Source organism: Nyctibius grandis, chromosome 5 (assembly GCF_013368605.1).
Source record: "Nyctibius grandis isolate bNycGra1 chromosome 5, bNycGra1.pri, whole genome shotgun sequence".
Lineage (NCBI taxonomy): Eukaryota > Metazoa > Chordata > Aves > Nyctibiiformes > Nyctibiidae > Nyctibius > Nyctibius grandis.
The window spans coordinates 39,563,289-39,583,805 of NC_090662.1; the positions used below are offsets into that span (position 1 = coordinate 39,563,289).

The following is a 20,517-nucleotide window of genomic DNA, read 5'->3' on the forward strand; positions in this document are numbered from 1 at the left end:
AAAAAGGTATCTGTTTCTACTCAGCATTTTCACCAGGTTCAAAGGGCTCCTTTGCAGCGATGGGTGTTTCAGGAAACACCACCAAGAAGTCTGCCTACGTGTCCAGGAAACGTGAGCTTTCACCAAGTGCCAGGTAAAACAATACACTGCTGGCACAAAACCCTCGTACGTTATGCACACCTCAACTGCACTGACCTAACTCAACATCATCCATGACATTGCAGTACAAAATAACGCTGAATAAACAACGTGCTGTAGAAGAGGCCCAAAATCTTCACCCAAAGACTACTAGGAGTATAAGGTAGCAGGAAGTTAGACAGAGGTAGGAGGAAGATCAATCCTTGCAAGCACAGATGAGATTGAGGAGTGTTGATCTAATGAATCGCTCCCTTAACATGGACAAAAAAAAATACTCTTTTGCCTAAACCAATTATAAGCACAAGACTCCCCCAAGAGCTTAAAGTAGATATAAGTATCTATTGCCTTTCTTAATCTGACCATTTTTATAAGACTTCCTTTTAATGTAAAACTTCATGCTGAAATTATATTGCGTTGTGGTAGACATAGAGTCATTTACATTGCAAAGACTGACAACGAACTTCAGCCCTCTGATAAACAGCAAAGTGGGAATTAAGGTATCTTGATCTGTAGCATATGAACAAAGAAATAGGGAGGAAAATAAAATAATCTCAGGACTTCAGTTTAGAAAAAGGGAGGACAGATTACTATGACCTGTACATGGAATACCCAGACATCGTATCTGTAGTGAGTTTTCCAGGGTTTCTGCATTTGTCATACTCTATCCATAAAAGCCCTCCCAGCAGTCAGGTGCCTGGTCGCAAGCTGAGATGGTCATCTGTGTGAACACCTACCAAACAGGGGTGTGAACTCAAAGCAGGGCAGTAACAGCCCTGCTCACTCAGACGTGTTCAGGAAGGCAGCAATGGGTAATGCACACGCTGCTCTCATAAGAAAGGTAGAGCACTTGAAATGGCCCTTCTTTAGCTCTCCTACCTTCACTTTCCAGCCCCATGGAACTCCATTTCTCATCTCTCCTGCACTAGGAGCCAGTGTAAACAGGGGAGAGAGTCATGTCACACACTCAGAGCCTGGCAGTCTTCTGGCCTGAAAATCACCCCAACTGAAGCATGAAATTGGCATCCCTCTCTTCAGCATGCTCTGAACCCACTAGGGCGCAGTGGATGTGCACTGGATGAGCAGTGTCATCTTTTCCCTTTTTTCTCAACAAAGAAGGGAGCAAGCCAGTCCTCCCTTTCTGAAAAGGGCATGCTAAACTGACAGGACATTTTCACGCATCCTCCTCTTTCTTTTCTGCTAGCAGAAACTGAGCCCACTAGCAGCAGTGCATACATCTGTTCACATGCTCCATGCTGAATGATGCTTAAGCCATGGCTGTGGATCCTGCTCCTGGACCTATCCACCTAAAAGTCAGATGATGCTGTCCAAAGGCAGTTGGTGGGTCTGTTTGCCTGCACTTTCTTGAGGAGAAAGGACAATCCAGCAAGATAATTGCTATTCAGAATTCAAAGTGAAGCACCACTTTGTTATAGCAACAACTGTAGCCTCTAATTAGATGCATGTACTACACAAAATTCATATGTATCAGGAAAAACAATGATCAAATACTTCTTTTCAGACAACAAATAAAACCTCTGGGAAACACTCATTAGTTCAAAAAACTTCTGCTCAAATAAGAGGCTTTTCTAAAAACAACAACAAAAAATTTAAAAAAGCAGAAAAAGAACAAGATCAGATCTCCGAAGACCTGATCCACATGTACTCACTGGCAGGCCAAGCCTCTGCTCTGCCTGACAAGAATTATTTTTAGTAACGTGGAGAAGTGAAGGGGAAAGGTGCGGAGCAACTACATCAACTAGAAAAGAGAAAAACCATCCTTCCATAGGGAAATTGATGGATGTTCTGTTTCTATAGGGTCATGATTTCCTCCCAGTTGTTCATGCTGTACACAAGTCAAGTGGGTGGTAGGAACATACCTCATGCCCCACTCACCCACACCCAACCTGCCTCAGTCAAGAGCTGCACACACAAGTCTCTACAGTCACTACTGTGCTTTATAAGCCACTCCAACACTAACGTAAACTACAGGGCATTGGATCAAGGATGCTGCCCCTCATCCATGTCCCTGATGTGAGCTTCTATGACCCTTTTATGCAGTTGTGGGCAACACGAACAAGATGTGCTGGTGGTACCAGGAAAGCCCAGAGCCTTTGCTGCTGCTCCAGTAGGGCAACGAGGCTTTGTGAAGTGCATGCCCATATACACAGCCTTATGATAACAGCCAATGCTGAAATCTGCTATTATGAGGCAGTACTAATTTTTATCTTAAAAAAAGGAAGAAAAAAAAAAAAGAAAAAAGAAAAAGAGCATCAAGCTTCTAAGAATCAAGTAATCCACAAATGTGGCCGTGGCGCTGCCTGGGACTTAAGATGGAGTTCCTGCCTCACAGGGATGTAACCAGATAAGCTGTTGAGGCTCTTAAATAATTCTGTCCATACTCAAAATGGTGTTTAAGTAGAAGAAGAAAAAAAAAAAAAAGAGAAAAAATCCCCGAATGTTCGTCTTCTCCAGGCCATGAAACTCATTAATGTATGCAACAAGGACTTCAGAGCCCTGAGACATACATACCATTTCCTTGAATGCACTTTCTATGGCCCCAATAACCAGGCACTCATGTGGGATCTTCTTCTCGGTGAAGAAGCGTGTTGGAGGGGTGCTGGGTGAGCCCGGGGCCCCCACACCACCACGCAGGGAGGCTGCCCGTGTCAGTGTCCTGCTGTTGGTAGCTGGGTTGTCGGGCTCCTCTCCCAGGCAGGTGGGTGGCAGGACGGCCGTGTTCCTCAGGATGTCCGCAATGTCCTGCAGCTGCTCCAGGATATGGTGCTGCAGCAGTTTGGAAGCGACCACAGCTGCCCCCGACCCAGCATGCCCATCAAACAGGGACCAGTAGTACAGGTTGATCCCATCTGTGTCCTGGAGAAGCAGGAGGGGAAAAAAGGGAAGGAAAAGAGATGGTCACCATTACACAACCACGAGGGAGGTGACGGAGCAGCCACTGGCACATAGGCAGCAGGTAAGACACAGGTAGCTTTCCCATAGGTAACTTTCTTTCTGAAATGCAGAAATAACAACTGTGTCAGTACAACTCTGGCAGAAAAGAGAGATGGTTAATTTTGCCACACATGCTCACGATTTCCTTTTTTTCTTTTCCTTAACCCCCTCAAAAAAAAAAGAGGCTGAATTTGCAATCTTTCTTACCTTACAGCCATCACGGGATGCACTGACCAAGCACAGCTACCACTGTGAGACTAAGTTAGTTTCCTAATGACTACGTAGATCAGAAGAAAAGCACTTGAAAAAAATCACAGAATCACAGAATGTTAGGGATTGGAAGGGACCTCGAAAGATCATCTAGTCCAATCCCCCTGCCGGAGCAGGATTGCCTAGACCATATCACACAGGAACGCGTCCAGGCGGGTTTTGAATGTCTCCAGAGAAGGAGACTCCACAACCTCTCTGGGCAGCCTGTTCCAGTGTTCGGTCACCCTCACCGTAAAGAAGTTTTTCCTCATATTTATGTGGAACCTCCTGTGTTCCAGCTTGCACCCATTGCCCCTTGTCCTGTCAAGGGATGTCACTGAGAAGAGCCTGGCTCCATCCTCTTGACACTTGCCCTTTACATATTTATAAACATTAATGAGGTCACCCCTCAGTCTCCTCTTCTCTAAGCTAAAGAGACCCAGCTCCCTCAGCCTCTCCTCATAAGGGAGATGTTCCACTCCCTTAATCGTCTTTGTGGCTCTGCGCTGGACTCTCTCTAGCAGTTCCCTGTCCTTCTTGAACTGAGGGGCCCAGAACTGGACACAATATTCCAGATGCGGCCTCACCAGGGCAGAGTAGAGGGGGAGGAGAACCTCTCTCGACCTGCTAACCACACCCCTTCTAATACAGCCCAGGATGCCATTGGCCTTCTTGGCCACAAGGGCACATTGCTGGCTCACGGTCATCCTGCTGTCCACTAGGACCCCCAGGTCCCTTTCCCCTACGCTGCTCTCCAACAGGTCTGCCCCCAACTTGTACTGGTACATGGGGTTGTTCTTGCCCAGATGCAGGACTCTACACTTGCCCTTGTTATATTTCATTAAATTTCTCCACGCCCAACTCTCCAGCCTGTCTAGGTCTCTCTGAATGGCTGCGCAGCCTTCCCGTGTGTCAGCCACTCCTCCCAGTTTTGTGTCATCAGCGAACTTGCTGACAGTGCACTCTATTCCCTCATCCAAGTCATTAATGAATATATTGAATAGTGCTGGTCCCAGTACCGACCCTTGAGGGACTCCGCTAGATACAGGCCTCCAACTGGACTCTGTCCCATTGACCATCACTCTCTGGCTTCTTTCCTTCAGCCAGTTCACAATCCACCTCACTACCCGATCATCCAGACCACACTTCCTCAGTTTAGCTGCGAGGATGCTGTGGGAGACCGTGTCAAACGCTTTACTGAAATCAAGATAGACCACATCCACAGCTTTACCATCATCTATCCACTGGGTTATGTCCTCATAAAAGGCTATCAAGTTGGTTAAGCATGACTTCCCCTTGGTGAAGCCATGTTGACTGCCCCTAATGATCCCCCTATCCTTGATGTGCCTAGAGACAGCACCAAGAACAAGTTGTTCCATCACCTTTCCAGCGATGGAGGTGAGGCTGACCGGTCTATAGTTACCTGGGTCCTCCTTCTTGCCCTTTTTGAAGGCTGGAGTGACATTCGCTTTCCTCCAGTCCTCAGGCACCTCTCCCGTTGCCCACGACTTAGCAAAGATGATGGAGAGTGGCCTAGCAATGACTTCCGCCAGCTCCCTCAGCACCCGCGGGTGCATCCCATCAGGGCCCATGGATTTATGGACGTCCAGATTGCTTAATTGGTCCCTGACCCAGCCCTCATCTACCAAGACAGATTCCTCCTCTATCCTGACTTCCTCTGGGGCCTCAGGGCTCCGGGGCTCCTCAGGACAGCCTCCAGCAGTATAGACAGAGGCAAAGAAGGCATTCAGTAACTCCGCCTTCTTTTTATCCTCTGTCTCCAGGGCACCCACCTCATTCATCAGTGGGCCTACATTGCCTCTAGTGTTGGCTTTACCTGCAATGTATTTGAAGAAGCCCTTTCTGTTGTCCTTGACCTCTCTTGCAAGGTTTAATTCCAAGGAGGCCTTAGCTTTCCTAGTTGCCTCCCTACCTCCTCTGACAACAGACTTATATTCCTCCCAAGTGGCCAGCCCCTCCTTCCACGATCTGTACACCCTCTTCTTCCACTTGAGTTTGCCCAGCAGTTCCCTGTTTAACCATGCAGGTCTCCTGGTACCCTTCCTTGACTTCCTACCTGCTGGGATGCTCTGATCTTGAGCTCGGAAGAAGCAGTCCTTGAATGCTAACCAACTATCTTGGGCCCCCTTACCTTCTAGTACCCTGTCCCATGGGATTTCCCCTAGCAATTGCTTGAAAAGGCCAAAGTTGGCCCTCCTGAAGTCCAGGGTTGTGATTCTGCTAGCTATTCTGTTCCTGCCACATGAGATCCTGAACTCTACCATCTCATGGTCACTACAACCAAGGCTGCCCTCAACCTTCACCTCTTCAACCAGACCCTCCTTGTTAGGAGGATAAGATCCAGCAGCGCTCCTCTCCTAGTTGGCTCATCCACCATTCGCATCAGAAAGTTATCATCAATGCACTGGAGGAACCTCCTGGACTGAGGATGGCTGGCTGAGTAGGCCTCCCAGCAAATATCAGGGTAGTTGAAAACCCCCACAACAACCAGGCCCTGTAATTGAGAGACTGCTCTCAGCTGCCTGTAGAAGGCCTCATCACCCTCCTCATCCTGATCCGGTGGCCTGTAATAGACACCCACAACAGTATCACCCCTGCCAGCCTGCCCCTTAATTCGCACCCACAAACTCTCAACTCGCTCCTGATCCGCCCCTGGACAGAACTCAATACATTCTAGCTGCTCACTCACATAAAGAGCAACTCCACCACCTCTCCTTAGTGGCCTGTCTTTCCTGAACAGGACATAGCCATCCATGACCACATTCCAGTCATGCGAGGCATCCCACCAAGTCTCTGTAATTGCCACTAGATCATAGCCCCCCGACCGAACACGGATTTCCAACTCCTCCTGTTTATTCCCCATGCTGCGTGCATTGGTGTACAGGCATTTCAGGGAGCGAGCTGAGCACACCGATTTCACCCCAGGGGGATGGGAGGCCTCCTGGTCTACCTCAACACTAGAGCGTTGCCCCAGTGGTGCAAGCCCAGCTACTACCCCATCCCCCTTCGAATCTAGTTTAAAGCTCTCCAAATGAGCCCTGCTAATTCCTGTCCCAGAACCCTTTTGCCCCTACGACATAAACCTTTCCCATGTATTACCGTCACGCCTGGTGTCTTATAAAACCAGCCATTATCAAAGAACCCAAAGCCCTGCCTGTAGCACCAGTCTCGTAGCCAGGCATTAATAGAGAGAATCCTACTATTCCATCCCACGTCATCACCTGAAAATGGAAGGAGGGAGGAGAAAACAACTTGTGCTCCAGACTCTTTCACCAACCGTCCTAGGGCCTTGTAGTCTTTCTTCATCCCCCTCAGACTACGGGATGCAGCTTCTTCCCCACCTGTCTGGAAGATCAGCAGGGGGTAGTAGTCTGTGGCCTTCACCAGGTTGGGGAGTTGCCTGGTGATATCCCTGATTCGGGCTCCAGGCAGGCTGCAGACCTCCCTATGATGGGGGTCAGCTTTGCATATTGGGCCCTCAGTTCCCTTTAGGAAGGAGTCTCCAACCACTAAAACTCTTCTCTTCTTCCTTGTGGAGGAGGTAGCTATACGCCTGTCAGGTTTTTCTGACTGTGGTGGGACCTCTGATATAGGTTGCCTCTCCACCACATCCCCATTGGACTGGCTGTATTCCACTAGGGCTTCATATCTATTGCTCAGAGGCACCTGTGGAGGCGAGGTAGGCAAGGAGGGCACTCGCCTTTTGCCACGGCCATAGACTTGCCTCCACTCACTCCTCTCCTCTAGGTTATTGTTTTCCACCTGAGAGGGGCAGAGTACAGGGGTCCCTCCATCCTGGGAGCTCTCCGGCAGGTGCTCCCATTTTTGTTGCAGGGAGGGCAGAGCCTGGCTCCACCAGTCTATCTCCATTTCAGCCTCCCGAATGCTCCTAAGCCTTTCTGCTTCGGCTTGAAGCCTTTCAACCTGGCTTTGCAGCTGTGCCGCTCGGCCGAGCAGATCATCTACCTGCTCACAGCGCGCACAGCCCCCTGACACCACAGAGACGGTGTAGCATTCCCTGTAGCCTGCAACCTGCACAATTGCCTCCTTCCGTGGGAGCTCTCTCTGGGTTCCCACATCCATTTTGGTCTTCTTCCGCCAGGTGGAGACCATTGTTCTTTCACTGAGCTGGGAAATACCTGTTGGTGACACCCCTGGTTCACAGCTCCTTGGCGCCTTCACAGCTTGGCTGGTTCACAGCTCCTTGGCACCTTCCTCGCCTTGTGCACTGGGAGGGAGTCAGCGCCCTCCCCAACAAGCTGCAAATGGCTATGGCCTCCCCCGCCCTGGGACACACACAGTTACTGCTGACTCCCCCTCCGCCCTCTGGGCGGCGACTAGTCCCTGCCCTCCAGGAGGCTCTTTATCACCCGATCGACAGGGGGTGGTGCTACGCGCCCCCCCACCTGATTCGTTGCCAGGAACTTCTGGGTCCAGGGGGAAGCAGCTCGGGGCTGCTGCTCGGGGGGCCCAAAGTATGAAAACCGCCCGGTACAGCCCGATCTCGCCTCGCCTCGCCCCGCACTGACCTCAGTCGCTGCCGCTGCTGCCGCCGCTGCCGACTGGCCATATCATTGATAAATGATGGTCCTACCACCACGGAGACCAAAATTCTACAAAAGACAGTAGCTGATACTTCTGTGACAGACCTTTTTTTTCACTAGGCATGCGACGAAGGACCTCAGCTTGATATCTATTAACAAGATGTGATCCCCACTTCCACAACTGGTAGGTAAGGTCCATCCGTGCTGGCAGATGGGACAGCTCAGGCTTTCCCTGCCTGTGCCAGCCCAGGAACCAGCACGGCACAGAGGTCCTTAAGGACAGCAGACGCAAGTGAGATCAGCTACACTCCACCCATGCTAGCCTACATGTTTACTGACTAGTCCTTCCCAGTCCTCTGAAGAGTTTCCTGTACAGGAGTTACATACACTCTGATCAGAAGAGCTGTGCAAGTGTTTTGGTATAGCTCTCAGCATAATAGAATGCTTTCAGGTCTTATATCTTAGCTCAACTCCTAGCATGCCAGTGAGCACAACTGCTCTCATACAGGCAGAGTATCCGGAAAAAGTAAATTTTTTAGACCTCATTATTAAAATTAAGGTATATATGGTAATGTTATGTATTTGTTCAGCAGTTATTGTTCAGTGATGTGATTTTCAAATACTTCTCTCTTTCTGTTCCATACAGTCTCCTCTAACAGGTGTAAGTTAGCTCCACTATTGCTCTGATTTGAGCAGAAACCATGTTTTTGTGGTGCCCTACCACTCAGATAGGGCCCATTAATCCAGGGCTGGAGGCAGACTAAGTTCTGGGCAGCACAAGCTCCGATCTGCCTGAAAAATATCAAGGAGCCATACCCTAGATAACCCCAACTTTTTTTTGGGAGAAATTCACCTAGAAATCCTTAGGGAAGCATTTAAGGCATAACAATACCTGTCTTTGCATGATAGCATATTTGGCAGCAGCATGTGGAAAGAGTCTTTCCAGTCTCTCCTTTCCCCTCCATTTCTTCTTAATCTTGCACCTTCTCCCAGCTATGCTGAAACAACTGTTTGTGGGGCTGCCTTGTGAGTCAGATGTGGGTGGACTAATACAGATTTAGAAATAAATCATTTTGCAAGGGACAGGAATCAGGCAATACTGTTGTAAAACACCTCATACTAAGAAAGCATAACCTAGATTTCACTGTAGTCAAAGAACTTAAAAATTATATCTGCATGTCATGCTGACTGTGGTCTAATTTAGGATGACAGGCATGATTTGTTTCATTCACCCAAACACTGCTCCCTTACACAACAGATCAACATACAGTCTAGGCACAACCTGCACCCCCATCACCTCATGCCCAAAGCACTGCTTATTTCAAACTTATGGACAGGACTGTGAACTGCAGCTCCTTTTATACTTTCTGCTGTTCCAGCTGCTCCACAAAGGTACCAACCACTGGCTGTAGGACAGGGCAGGCAGGCTGGAGTAAGAACACCATGAATTGTCATTTGCAGATCCAAAAGACATCGTTCATTGTTGCCCCGATATACAAAATCCAAAACCTAATGCAAAATGTCTCTTTTAGCAACATGTACATAGAACATCACTATAAGTTAATGCTATTCAAAGGGCAGAGTTGGCTGACGAACGGGCATTACTACTTATAACCTACTTTGTTGAAAAGCACATTTAAAAGCCTTGATTCTAAAAATCACATAAAAGTCTATTTTTTTAGCTTATAGCATTGCTGCTGTAGAAAAGTTCAAAAATATTCTTAACCAGTGCATTAACAATATCATCATCTATACAGCAGAGAGTTCCTCCAAGAGAAGGAATTCAGCCATCTGTTGTTCACTCTTCATTACTGAAATGCTGAGGAAAGCGAGTATTGTCCTACAGTACTGGATTACTTACCACAGTAAGGATCACATAGGATACATCCTATAATGGTGGAAAAAACAAATGTACACATTTCCAAATGTGGCTCCTTAGCCAGTCCCGCCCACTTACCCAGTCTGGTAAATTCACCAAAAACCTGTTGGGAAATTTCACCCTTGAAGGCATGACTGGCAGTTGTGCTAGCTTGCTCTGGGCTCAGAATCCCTCCCAGTTCACACAACAGCTGGCTGTAAAATTCTGCTTAAGAAATTTTTAACAGATAACAGAATTACTGACTAAAAACCTGTCAGTAAAAATAGACTGCTATTCATGCAAAATGTGAAGTATTTCGGCAACAGAAACAAGTATCCCAAAGTGTAAGTATTTCAGCTGAAAACTGAAACCATTTATTCAAAATGGCAACACTGTGCCTCCTGGGAGTTGTAGGTCAAAGTACTTCTGCTCCCATTCTTCTCTTAGGGTTTGGCTCCCTGGGCAAAATCCACCGCATGATGCACCATGGATAATGCTTCCACAGCTTATGTCCTCATGTTATTTGAAAGGTGCTACTCCTTTGGAGATGTGCTGCCTTTGGGGGAAAAAGCATAAAGGCATTACACCTCTGACTGAAACGGAAATATTTTACCTTCCACCTAGAGGAAGAAGATATTTTGTCATCACACTCCCCCTGCCTCCAAACTATAACAGAAACTTACAATTAAGAATGAGTTTAAACACACACACACAAAAATTTTCTTAAGCTTTCCCAAGTAATCCCCCACCAAAGTCTGTATTAGAGCTTTTTGGAAGATAAAGGAGAACAGTTATTAACACAATTCACTCTCATTATTATGAGTACAACACTGGATATGTCCTACATTGAACAAGACTCATGTGAACTTGATAGTCAAAATAAGGTGCCATCAGAGACGGGTAAACTTTAAAACAGGCCAGAACAATGCCCATGACAAAAAGTGAAATTGAAATGTTACCACTTATTTCCTCTAAGCTAACGGGTAGCACAAATTAGGACAGAGAAGCTCACATTGGCCTGAGCTGTATTCTTGGGCTGTCACTGACATGAACATGGCATGGCCATATCAGCTATAGTGGTTCTTCTGGAGTTCACTGATCTTGTCCTTTTTGGACTCGTAATTCTTAAACAAGAGAGTGTTGCTACCAGTTCAGCTAAGTTCAGACATCTACATTGCACACCTCCCAGGTAGTTCTCTAAATTGCCCTTATAACTCAGCAGAGAGAAAACAACCCTGCACTTTCAGACTATGCTTCTCTCATTCCAAAGTAGATGGAATTATTACTCTATCCATGAGTTATGCAACTGCAGAAGTTCCCTAGATAACTGAGAGGTCTGTATTACAAGCATACAAAGTTAGGGGAGATGACTACCAGAACACTGCTCTTATACATGCCGCTCTGCGTGAGATGCTCTAGGGCCTTAACTTCAGTTGGGATCTCCAGGCATTACTGTAACCTAAATATTAGTCTCCAAAAGCTTCTATGTATTCCTACGATGCTTCATTTACTTTTGAACTAGCAAAGAGAGTTTAAAACCACAAATAACCTATGAGCTGTCTAAAAAAGGAAAAAGAGACAAATTCCTTTCCCCTACCCTGAGAAAAAAAAAGCTCCTCTAATTTGAAACAAATGAATTCATCAAAACCATACTAATTTGATGAGAATTAAATATATGGTGCAAATAAAGCAGCAACTCAGAGAATGAACAAGGGCCAGCAGTCAGGGCACACAGATAAGACAAAAGCACAAAAAGGTCCTTGCTTTTTGCTCCACAGCTGAGATGACCTCTGTACCTAGCAAGCAATTACCTATTTTGGTGTACATATGCATGGCTGTTCTCTCTCTTTCACATTTGGGAGCTTGAACTTCTTCCCAAAAGTATTGACATCCTGCAGACTCTCAGAGAACAAGACATCTATTTCTACTAGCTCTGGCAGTACTGTGTCAAAAGCAGTCCTTCAAACATCAATCTCCATTTATTCTTTTAACTGGACAGAGCCCTCAAGTAGTAGTATGATCAGTCAACACAGTAATTTATTTTAGATTTTCTTTCAAAAGATTCAGATGTAACAACAGTCTGAATAGCTACCAGATACATGAAGAACAAACAGATCCTTCACTGCACTGACCTTAGAACTAATTTCCAGAATGTAACAGGAAATGTAATAAGCTTCAGACTCCTCAACTGCTGACCTAGCTTTCAGGAAGGTTCAGCAGTCTCCTGGGTTTTGTAATTGTAAAATATAATTAAGACATGCAAAATTTTTGGTCAAGCAATGGATAAGAAATCATGAAAGAAAATGCATATATATGCACATAACTGGAGCTTAGTTAGAGAAAAAAAATAGGCAGCCTTAGCAATATATAGTGATCAATTTGGGACAAACTTTTCAGGTAAGCTGGACAGTGGTCCTACATTGCAAGCCTTCAGATTTTTTTTATGAAGCTAATTCCAAGCAGGCAAATAAATCATGTTGCCACTAAAGATTTATTCTGAAAACCACAACCCACCCTGACTATTATTGTTCTAAATATGAACCACACTCACAAAATGCATTAGAGTGCACCTTAGTTCTCAAAATCTGAACTGGGTGGGCAATTGCCATCCCATCCTCGGGGAAAAGCCTCCACGTTACTGATATGTTCAGCTACCTGTGGTACGCAACCAGCCTTGTGTCACACAGAACAAATAATCCATCCCATCTTTTTGGCAAAGAAAACTGCAGAATTATGTACCCCCACATTACAATGACAATTAATAATGGATCACATTAAGTCCTGCAACCTGACTGTCACTATGACAATATCCTGGCATAGAATTCCCATTTCAGCCACTGATGGTCTTTGGCATTTGTCATCAAGGTACCCTGTAGTTAAAGGCATTTAGAAATAGTACCAGTGAAAGGGCTGCGCAATTTAAAGTGAATACGCCTGAATGGGGACAGGGGGCAAATATGACTAATCAAGCAGCAGTGGAGTGGGGTGGGGGAAGGGGAGAGAATTAACTTAGGGTTGAATTTGCAGAGTCTTTTCTTTCACTGCTCTGCTCAGTTTATCACCTGCTCTTTCGAGAAGAAAATCATATTTATGTTATTTAGTAGGTTTCCTTGGATTTTTTGCGTGTGTCAAAGCTAAACAAATGTTCACTTCTCCATCTCCTCATTTCTGGCCCACCATCCCCTTCTCCCCACCCCACAAGCTCTGCAGAGTCCACCCACAGAGCCAAGGCCATGAAAGTGGCACCCAATCCATGTGGGCAACCCATGGATCTCCAGCTCCCTTATGCTGCCTTGCCAAAGCACAAGGCTGCATTGGTGGGGTTAGCATTAAACAACAATAATCACACAACTGCAGATGCAGATGCAATTTAAGTTTCACAAACTTCCCAGAAAGCAGGGTAAAAGAAAGATGGCATGTGGCCTTCTCAAAGATTCCGTGGAAAAAAGAAAAATCTGAAGATGATGAAATGGACTCTGTTAAATCAAGAGACAATTTAAGTTCCATTTCCTATTTCCCTTGTGCTCTGCACTTTAAAAAACTAAATAAGAACAGAAGAAATCTCTCTTTTCATTGAACAAATACTCATTAACTACTTCCCTCATCCCTTCTTCCTTCAATACTTCTACAAGGTGCTTCACCCCTCAGAGACAATTTCAGATAGTGTGTTACAGTGGAATTTCCCCATGAGGCATCTACAGTATTCATCCTCTGGTTTTCTTACTAAATACTTGCTGGGACAATATTATACCATTCACTGGAGTGTCTCAAGCCTGTATTTCTACATTCTATTGATACAAAGTTCACCCTCATCACATTTAACACCAAACTCATGCATTCCTTAAAAAAATATTTGCTAAGAATGCTCTGTGAGGGCAAAACACAATATTATACTTCACTGTATAAAAGTATGACAACATAAAAATATGACACATTATAGAAACAGCATACATATTTTTTTCCTTTTTAGATATATTCAACCAGCAAAAAATGTACCGAAGAAAAAATCCTACTCATTGCTAGTGTAAGACTGCCCTCTAGTAGAAAACTTTCTCCAGAAATATGCTGCCTGTTTTGGGAAAATATATTACAAATGTAAATTCACAAGCTGTGGTCTAATAACATGGTAGAATAGGTTTTACACAGCTAAATAATGAGTGCTATAGCACCCATTCAAGTGTCATGTAGAAAACAGAAGTAAATCTGTAGATAAGAAGAGAATATATAAAGAACACTATAACAAGTAGCATGAAAACAGTATACTATATTATACGGATCAGCTGGCTCCTCACTTCAGACATTATGCTCATTTCTGGTCAAAAGATGTCAGAAACAGAAGAAAGAACAGATTTGAAATAAAAATATTTCTCTCAAGAAGTTTGAAAGGGAGTGGCTGTTTATTCCAGAATTGAGATGAAACATACAGATTCAAAGTAGGAAATACACTAGTGAAGAGAGGAAGAGAAATCAGAAAATTCCGTTAGATACTTTGCATAACACAGGGTAACTGGATATTTAACGAAGCTGACAATCATTAAATTTAAAATGGATAAAAAGAACAGCTTTCAAAAAATATGCAGTCAGTTTGTAGACCCTACCATTACGATACCTTAACAGTATGATGACCATAATGATGGATACCATCAAGGCTAGTGAAGACACCTTTCCAATAATGAAATGGTTTTATATCCCTGTATTTTTAATGCAATCTAAACATATTAACCATGTAATGTTTGGAAAAAAGGTCCTTCTGAGGAAGATTATTAACCATGCAGTATAGTATATACAACATACTGTACCTTTTGCTCTTGAGAAGCATTTGATAGTACTCAAAGCAGGAAGTTAACTGGACTTTGTGAAACAATGCTACAAAGCCTTTTACGTCCCATGCATGCCCCCAAAATATGAAACCATAGGCAAATTCAGTACAGCTACATTCACCCACATCCCAGATGCAGAGGCCCCTGAGCAGGTATCTCACATGGTAGGCCTAGAACTTAAATGTGGTGTTAGACTAAAGCTAGTACCTCTGCACAGCATCAAGATGTGTCTACCCAGGCTGGTGTCTGCACAGGGGTCTTTGCAGTGTTCTGTGTGCACGACACAGCAATGCCCTTTGTGTCAAACCAACCCAGCACCTGGACCAAGAACACCGTTGATCATCTTGATATGTTTTATACACACGAACAAGTACTGCGGCTAAATGCTTGCTTCATTAAACATAATGCATACAAAAATTAAATACACTCATGGAACCAGGTATCTGCACGAGCCAATAGCAGACAGTTGCATGGACTTTCTAGGAAAGACTTTTTGAAACACAGACTATTAAAACAAATTCTGTTTTGCCTTGCATGACTTTATGCAGAACTCACAGTCACAGCAAGTACAGGGCACAATTCTTTATCCAGGAGTGTGCAAATATGTACTTGAAAAAAATCATAACTACCTTGAATACAATGAGGAATATCAGCACACAGGAACTGGGACAGTTGATTTAAGGAAAGATTTGAAAGAGGAAAGAACAGGGCTATTTGCAAACCTGGAAAATCTGTCAGAGTCTGAAAATGTTGCAGCAACAATGAAATACGAAACAGAACAGGAGGAGCAAGAGGTGGGGAGGGACACAGTGCAAGAGGAACACTTGTTGCTCAGGACCCCAATGACCCCTGCAGCCATCATCAGGTGTACCAAGTCATAGGGTTTTGGGAGAGAGGCTGAAGCAGACTGCTAATCACAATCTGGTTTAGAACAAAAACGAAAAAAAAACAAAAGGGTACTTAAAGCCCACTGAAAGACTAATTATCTCTTAGGGAGAACTTGTGTTCTCCCAGCAGCAGGACTGCATATCCACGTTGTCCGACTCCAATACTCAGATATAGCATGTAGTGTTACATGGCCAAATGTCTGAATCGAACACACACTATCAATCATTGCTGGAGCCTGAGCTCATGCTTAAAGAGCAGATGAAGTAATTAGCCAGTCAGGAAACAAGACAGATGAAGAATAGCAGATGATTGCCGGTAGACAAGTGCATGACTTACATCACTCTCCACACAAAGAGAAGAGCTATAGTCCACAAAAATCACTGAATTCAGTGTGCTGGATGACCTTACCTTACCTGCATAAACCAACCTTGCTATACGCAAGTCTTGCTCAGTGAAAAGACACCAAATGACAGTTTAACCCTTAATAAAATTGTATGACTGTATAAACGGTGATACTGCTATGCTTGCAGTGACCATCACTGGACAAGTCAACCACAGCCATGAAACTCACAGTATTCTCCAGCAGTAAATTTCTCAGGATTATATTTTCAGAACTGAAACGAAAAGGAAAATCCAAGGAGTACACCGCTCCTCATCTTTAAACTAAAATGTCTTAGATGCAAGGAGCATTTCTCAATGCAAGAAATCAAAAATCAAGTAATAGAGCTAAGAAAAACATAGTTGTGTTCTGTATTCAAACAGAGAGAATTAATAAGACATAACTGAAAATATACGAAACATTCAGTAAACATCTTTTAGTGTCATACTGCCACATCCTTTTATATTTATTTTGTACTTCTCCACTGACAAGATACAGAAGTCTGCTTACCGAATTGTCTTTCAGCTGAAGACCTTCTCCATTAGGCAGCGATGACCTCCGTTTCGTTGAAGAGTTCTTGTTTGGCGTAGAATTAGCGCCTCCAGCTTTCTTCTTGACAAAGAGGACTTCACAGCTGGCTTGATCTTCATTGTGTGTGCTTTTCCCTGCATTTATTACCCTAAGAAAAAGCAAAACAAAAAAAGAAAATAAGGGACACATCCAAGTCAGTAAAGCACAGAAGCCTCCGTTTGTATCTTGGATGTGACTCAAGGTGTACGGAACCGTAAACCAGAAGTATTGCAATACCAACGGAATTAAAATACCTGACTTTCTTACATACATACATATATGTACATACACATATGCGTACTTTTTTGTTTCCATACACCTACACATGGCATAACAAGCATTTTCCACAGAACTATGTGAATAAGAACCAATGGTATCATGAGCATATTATACCCTTAGGCATACCTTGCTTTTCTTTAGAGGGACTACTTGATGGTCAAGGCTGATAACACTTATGCCTCCTAGCTGAAACATGAGATCCCCAGTTGCTTTTCTACCTTCCACTCTCTCTGCTACAGTGAATAATGGATCTGTTGGCTAAGGGTGTGCATTCTGTCAAGGTCCAAGTCTTGCACAAACAAAATACCTGCTATAAATCTAAAAAGCTGTTACTGCTAAAGGCACAGAAAAATATGCAACTGCTATTAGTCTGTTTAAAGGGCATATATTAGAAATGCTGCGACAGAAATACAAAGGAAAGGCTTTGCCTTATATTCCAACATGCAACTCAAGCTTGCTTGTACCACAGCAACAGAGAGATGCATACTAAATACACCCCTCTAGTACTGCAGAACAACATAAACCCCCCACTCCCTCCCCAAAAAAACCCCTCAAACCCTCATACCTCTGTCCCACCTACAGTGTAGAGAGCAGAAGATTTTCACCAAGAGCTGCAAGCATGCAGAAACCAGCCCCAAGAGCTCAGTACAAGCTTCAAACAGCAAGTCTGCGACTTGCACCACAACTGCTCATCTTCCTTCCGTCAGTGATGAAGCTGAAATAACATCTATTCCAACACTAACATTTCAAAACCCTAATCAGAAGTTTGTATTATCCAAGATACTGTAGTTACTATCACTCTTCTCAGAACAGCCAAGTTCAAACACATTTTCCACTTTCCACATGAGAACTTTGTCACAAACTAATTTTGCATCAACTGACACTGTGTTCAGTAAGCCATGTGCTTGGGCAGTCCTGGGCTCACACAGGAAAAACCTGTGCAAGCCGGGACTACCAACCAAGCAAAGACATTGCCACTTCGATGCAAACATGTCTTCTTCCACAAACACTATCTAACCACTCCTCTTTACTACAAGGTTTGAGTCACCTAACAAGTTGACTGCTAGTCAGAGACAGTGTTTCCACTACTGGACAAACACGGGGCTTCACATCAGGCACACGATGTCTTTAAAAAGAACTGCTGCCTCCCCAGAAAGTAAAACAGCTTGAAGGCACATCATAACCCTGATGGCAAGTTCAAGACATACCTGACTTCTTGATCTCTAATGTTTTCATTACAGTAAATGTTTACATAACAAGGAAACACTTGGTAAAGGTTGTTGAAACAAAAAGAAAACAAAAACCGAAGGAAGGCCTGCAGGGGACTCTGCCCCAGCTTGCCTGCTCTTGCTGAAATGTCATTTCTGTGTTGGCCTTGCTTAAAGGTAATATATTCTTTTGATTTTCTAAGAGCAACATGATACTGTGACATGCAAATGAGTATTCCTGCCTCTGATGAGAAAAAACAGTCATCTTCTAAGAAAATGTGTATCCACTACAATTAACTGCTCTCAGAAACTGCAAGTTTCCTTACAGTGCCAAATGTCACACACTGCAGTCTGACATCTGTATGCACAATACCACCAGTTGTTTACAAGTACTTCTTGTAAATAAGCACCAACTGTGAATAAAATTATTTTGTGAAACACACAGAGAGCAGACATGAAGGAGCATCTAGCTGCAAGGCACCTGTGAGCAGTTTAACCACTCACTCCCTGTAATGCCTAACTTTTGAGCAGCTGGAGATCAAACACTGAGATGCAATAAGCTTCCAGTCTGAAAACACTTTTTTAACATTAGGAAAAATGGAGAAATATATTCAGAAAAGGAGGGGAGGCATAAATAACAAATCATTTAAATCAACTGACCAACACTTCTTCAGTTTGAAATGCTACAAGCATAATTAAAATACTGTAGCAGCACAAAAAGCATAGTTTTATCATATCAGGAGCTAATCAATATTCAGTTTAGCTCAGTGTCCTCACTGATGCTGCTGTTTTCAATCCCATTTAAAAAAAAAAAAAAAAAAAAAGACAAATAGAGACAAAAGTGACTCCTTACAAAAATCACTGCCTTCCTACCATTACGAAAATCACTCAGGTATTGGAGCTGCTCTGGTTTCTGAGCTTAGTGATGGACTTCAAGACTTATATGGCAGGACATAAGCCGTGGGCAACAGGAGCGGTGCCTGAGGACTGGAGGAAAGCGAATGTCACTCCAGTCTTCAAAAAGGGCAAGAAGGAGAACCCGGGTAACTACAGATCAGTCAGCCTCACCTCCATACCTGGAAAGGTAATGGAACAACTGCCCTTGGTGCTGTCTCTAGGCACATCAAGGATAGGAGGATCATTAGGGGCAGTCAACATGGCTTCACCAAGGGGAAGTCATGCTTAACCAACTTAATAGCCTTTTATGAGGACATAACCCAGTGGATAGATGATGGTAAAGCTGTGGATGTGGTCTATCTCGATTTCAGTAAAGCGTTTGACACGGTCTCCCACAGCATCCTCGCAGCTAAACTGAGGAAGTGTGGTCTGGATGATCGATCGGGTAGTGAGGTGGATTGTGAACTGGCTGAAGGAAAGAAGCCAGAGAGTGGTGGTCAATGGGACAGAGTCCAGCTGGAGGCCTGTGTCTAGTGGAGTCCCTCAAGGGTTGGTACTGGGACCAGTACTATTCAATATATTCATTAATGACTTGGATGAGGGAATAGAGTGCACTGTCAGCAAGTTCACTGATGACACAAAACTGGGAGGAGTGGCTGACACAACGGAAGGCTGCGCAGCCATTCAGAGAGACCTGGACAGGCTGGAGAGTTGGGCGGGGAGAAATTTAATGAAATATAACAAGGGCAAGTGTAGAGTCCTGCATCTGGGCAAGAACAACCCCATGTACCAGTACAAGTTGGGGGCAGACCTGTTGGAGAGCAGCACAGGGGAAAGGGACCTGGGGGTCCTAGTGGACAACAGGATGACCATGAGCCAGCAATGTGCCCTTGTGGCCAAGAAGGCCAATGGCATCCTGGGGTGTATTAGAAGGGGTGTGGTTAACAGGTCAAGAGAGGTTCTCCTCCCCCTCTACTCTGCTCTGCTGAGGCCGCATCTGGAATATTGTGTCCAGTTCTGGGCCCCTCAGTTCAAGAAGGACAGGGAACTGCTAGAGAGAGTCCAGCGCAGAGCCACAAAGATGATTAAGGGAGTGGAACATCTCCCTTATGAGGAGAGGCTGAGGGAGCTGGGTCTCTTTAGCCTGGAGGAGAGGAGACTGAGGGGTGACCTCATTAATGTTTATAAATATATAAAGGGCAAGTGTCATGAGGATGGAGCCAGGCTCTTCTCAGTGACATCCCTTGACAGGACAAGGGGCAATGGGTGCAAGCTGGAACACAGGAGGTTCCACTTAAATATGAGGAAAAACTTCTTTACGGTGAGGGTAACTGAACACTGGAACTGGCTGCCCAGAGAGGTTGTGGAGTCTCCTTCTCTGGAGACATTCAAAACCCGCCTGGACGCGTTCCTGTGTGATATGGTCTAGGTAATCCTGCTCCGGCAGGGGGATTGGACTAGATGATCTTTCGAGCTCCCTTCCAATCCCTAACATTCTGTGATTCTGTAAGATGTTCTGATGTTTAACAGCGTTTCAAGTTATGAACAGTATGGTATCATTTTATAAAGCTCTTGCCAAGAAAATTTGTCCAGGCACTGAATACATTAGAAAGGCTACGAGAACAAAGTGACCTAACAGACTAGTTTGGCAGTCAGCTACCGTGAAACGCCTGGAGTTGAAGCACCAAACACATTGCTAGAAGAAGATATGGTC

General features: G+C 44.6%; 1 protein-coding gene across 2 annotated transcripts in view; it reads right to left on the bottom strand.

The window, feature by feature from the left end:
• Positions 1–20,517, bottom strand: part of PPM1H (protein phosphatase, Mg2+/Mn2+ dependent 1H) — a 169,726-nt gene that overhangs the window by 69,990 nt on the left and 79,219 nt on the right. For both annotated transcript variants that reach the window (XR_011048246.1, XM_068401703.1), the window contains exons 2-3: positions 16,360–16,528; positions 2,668–3,012 (exon numbers count right to left, since the gene is read on the bottom strand). Coding sequence is in view for 1 of the 2 variants with exons in the window: in XM_068401703.1 (XP_068257804.1) it covers positions 2,668–3,012; positions 16,360–16,528 (514 nt within the window). In the remaining variant the exon portion in view is untranslated. The remainder of the gene's footprint in view (positions 1–2,667; positions 3,013–16,359; positions 16,529–20,517) is intronic.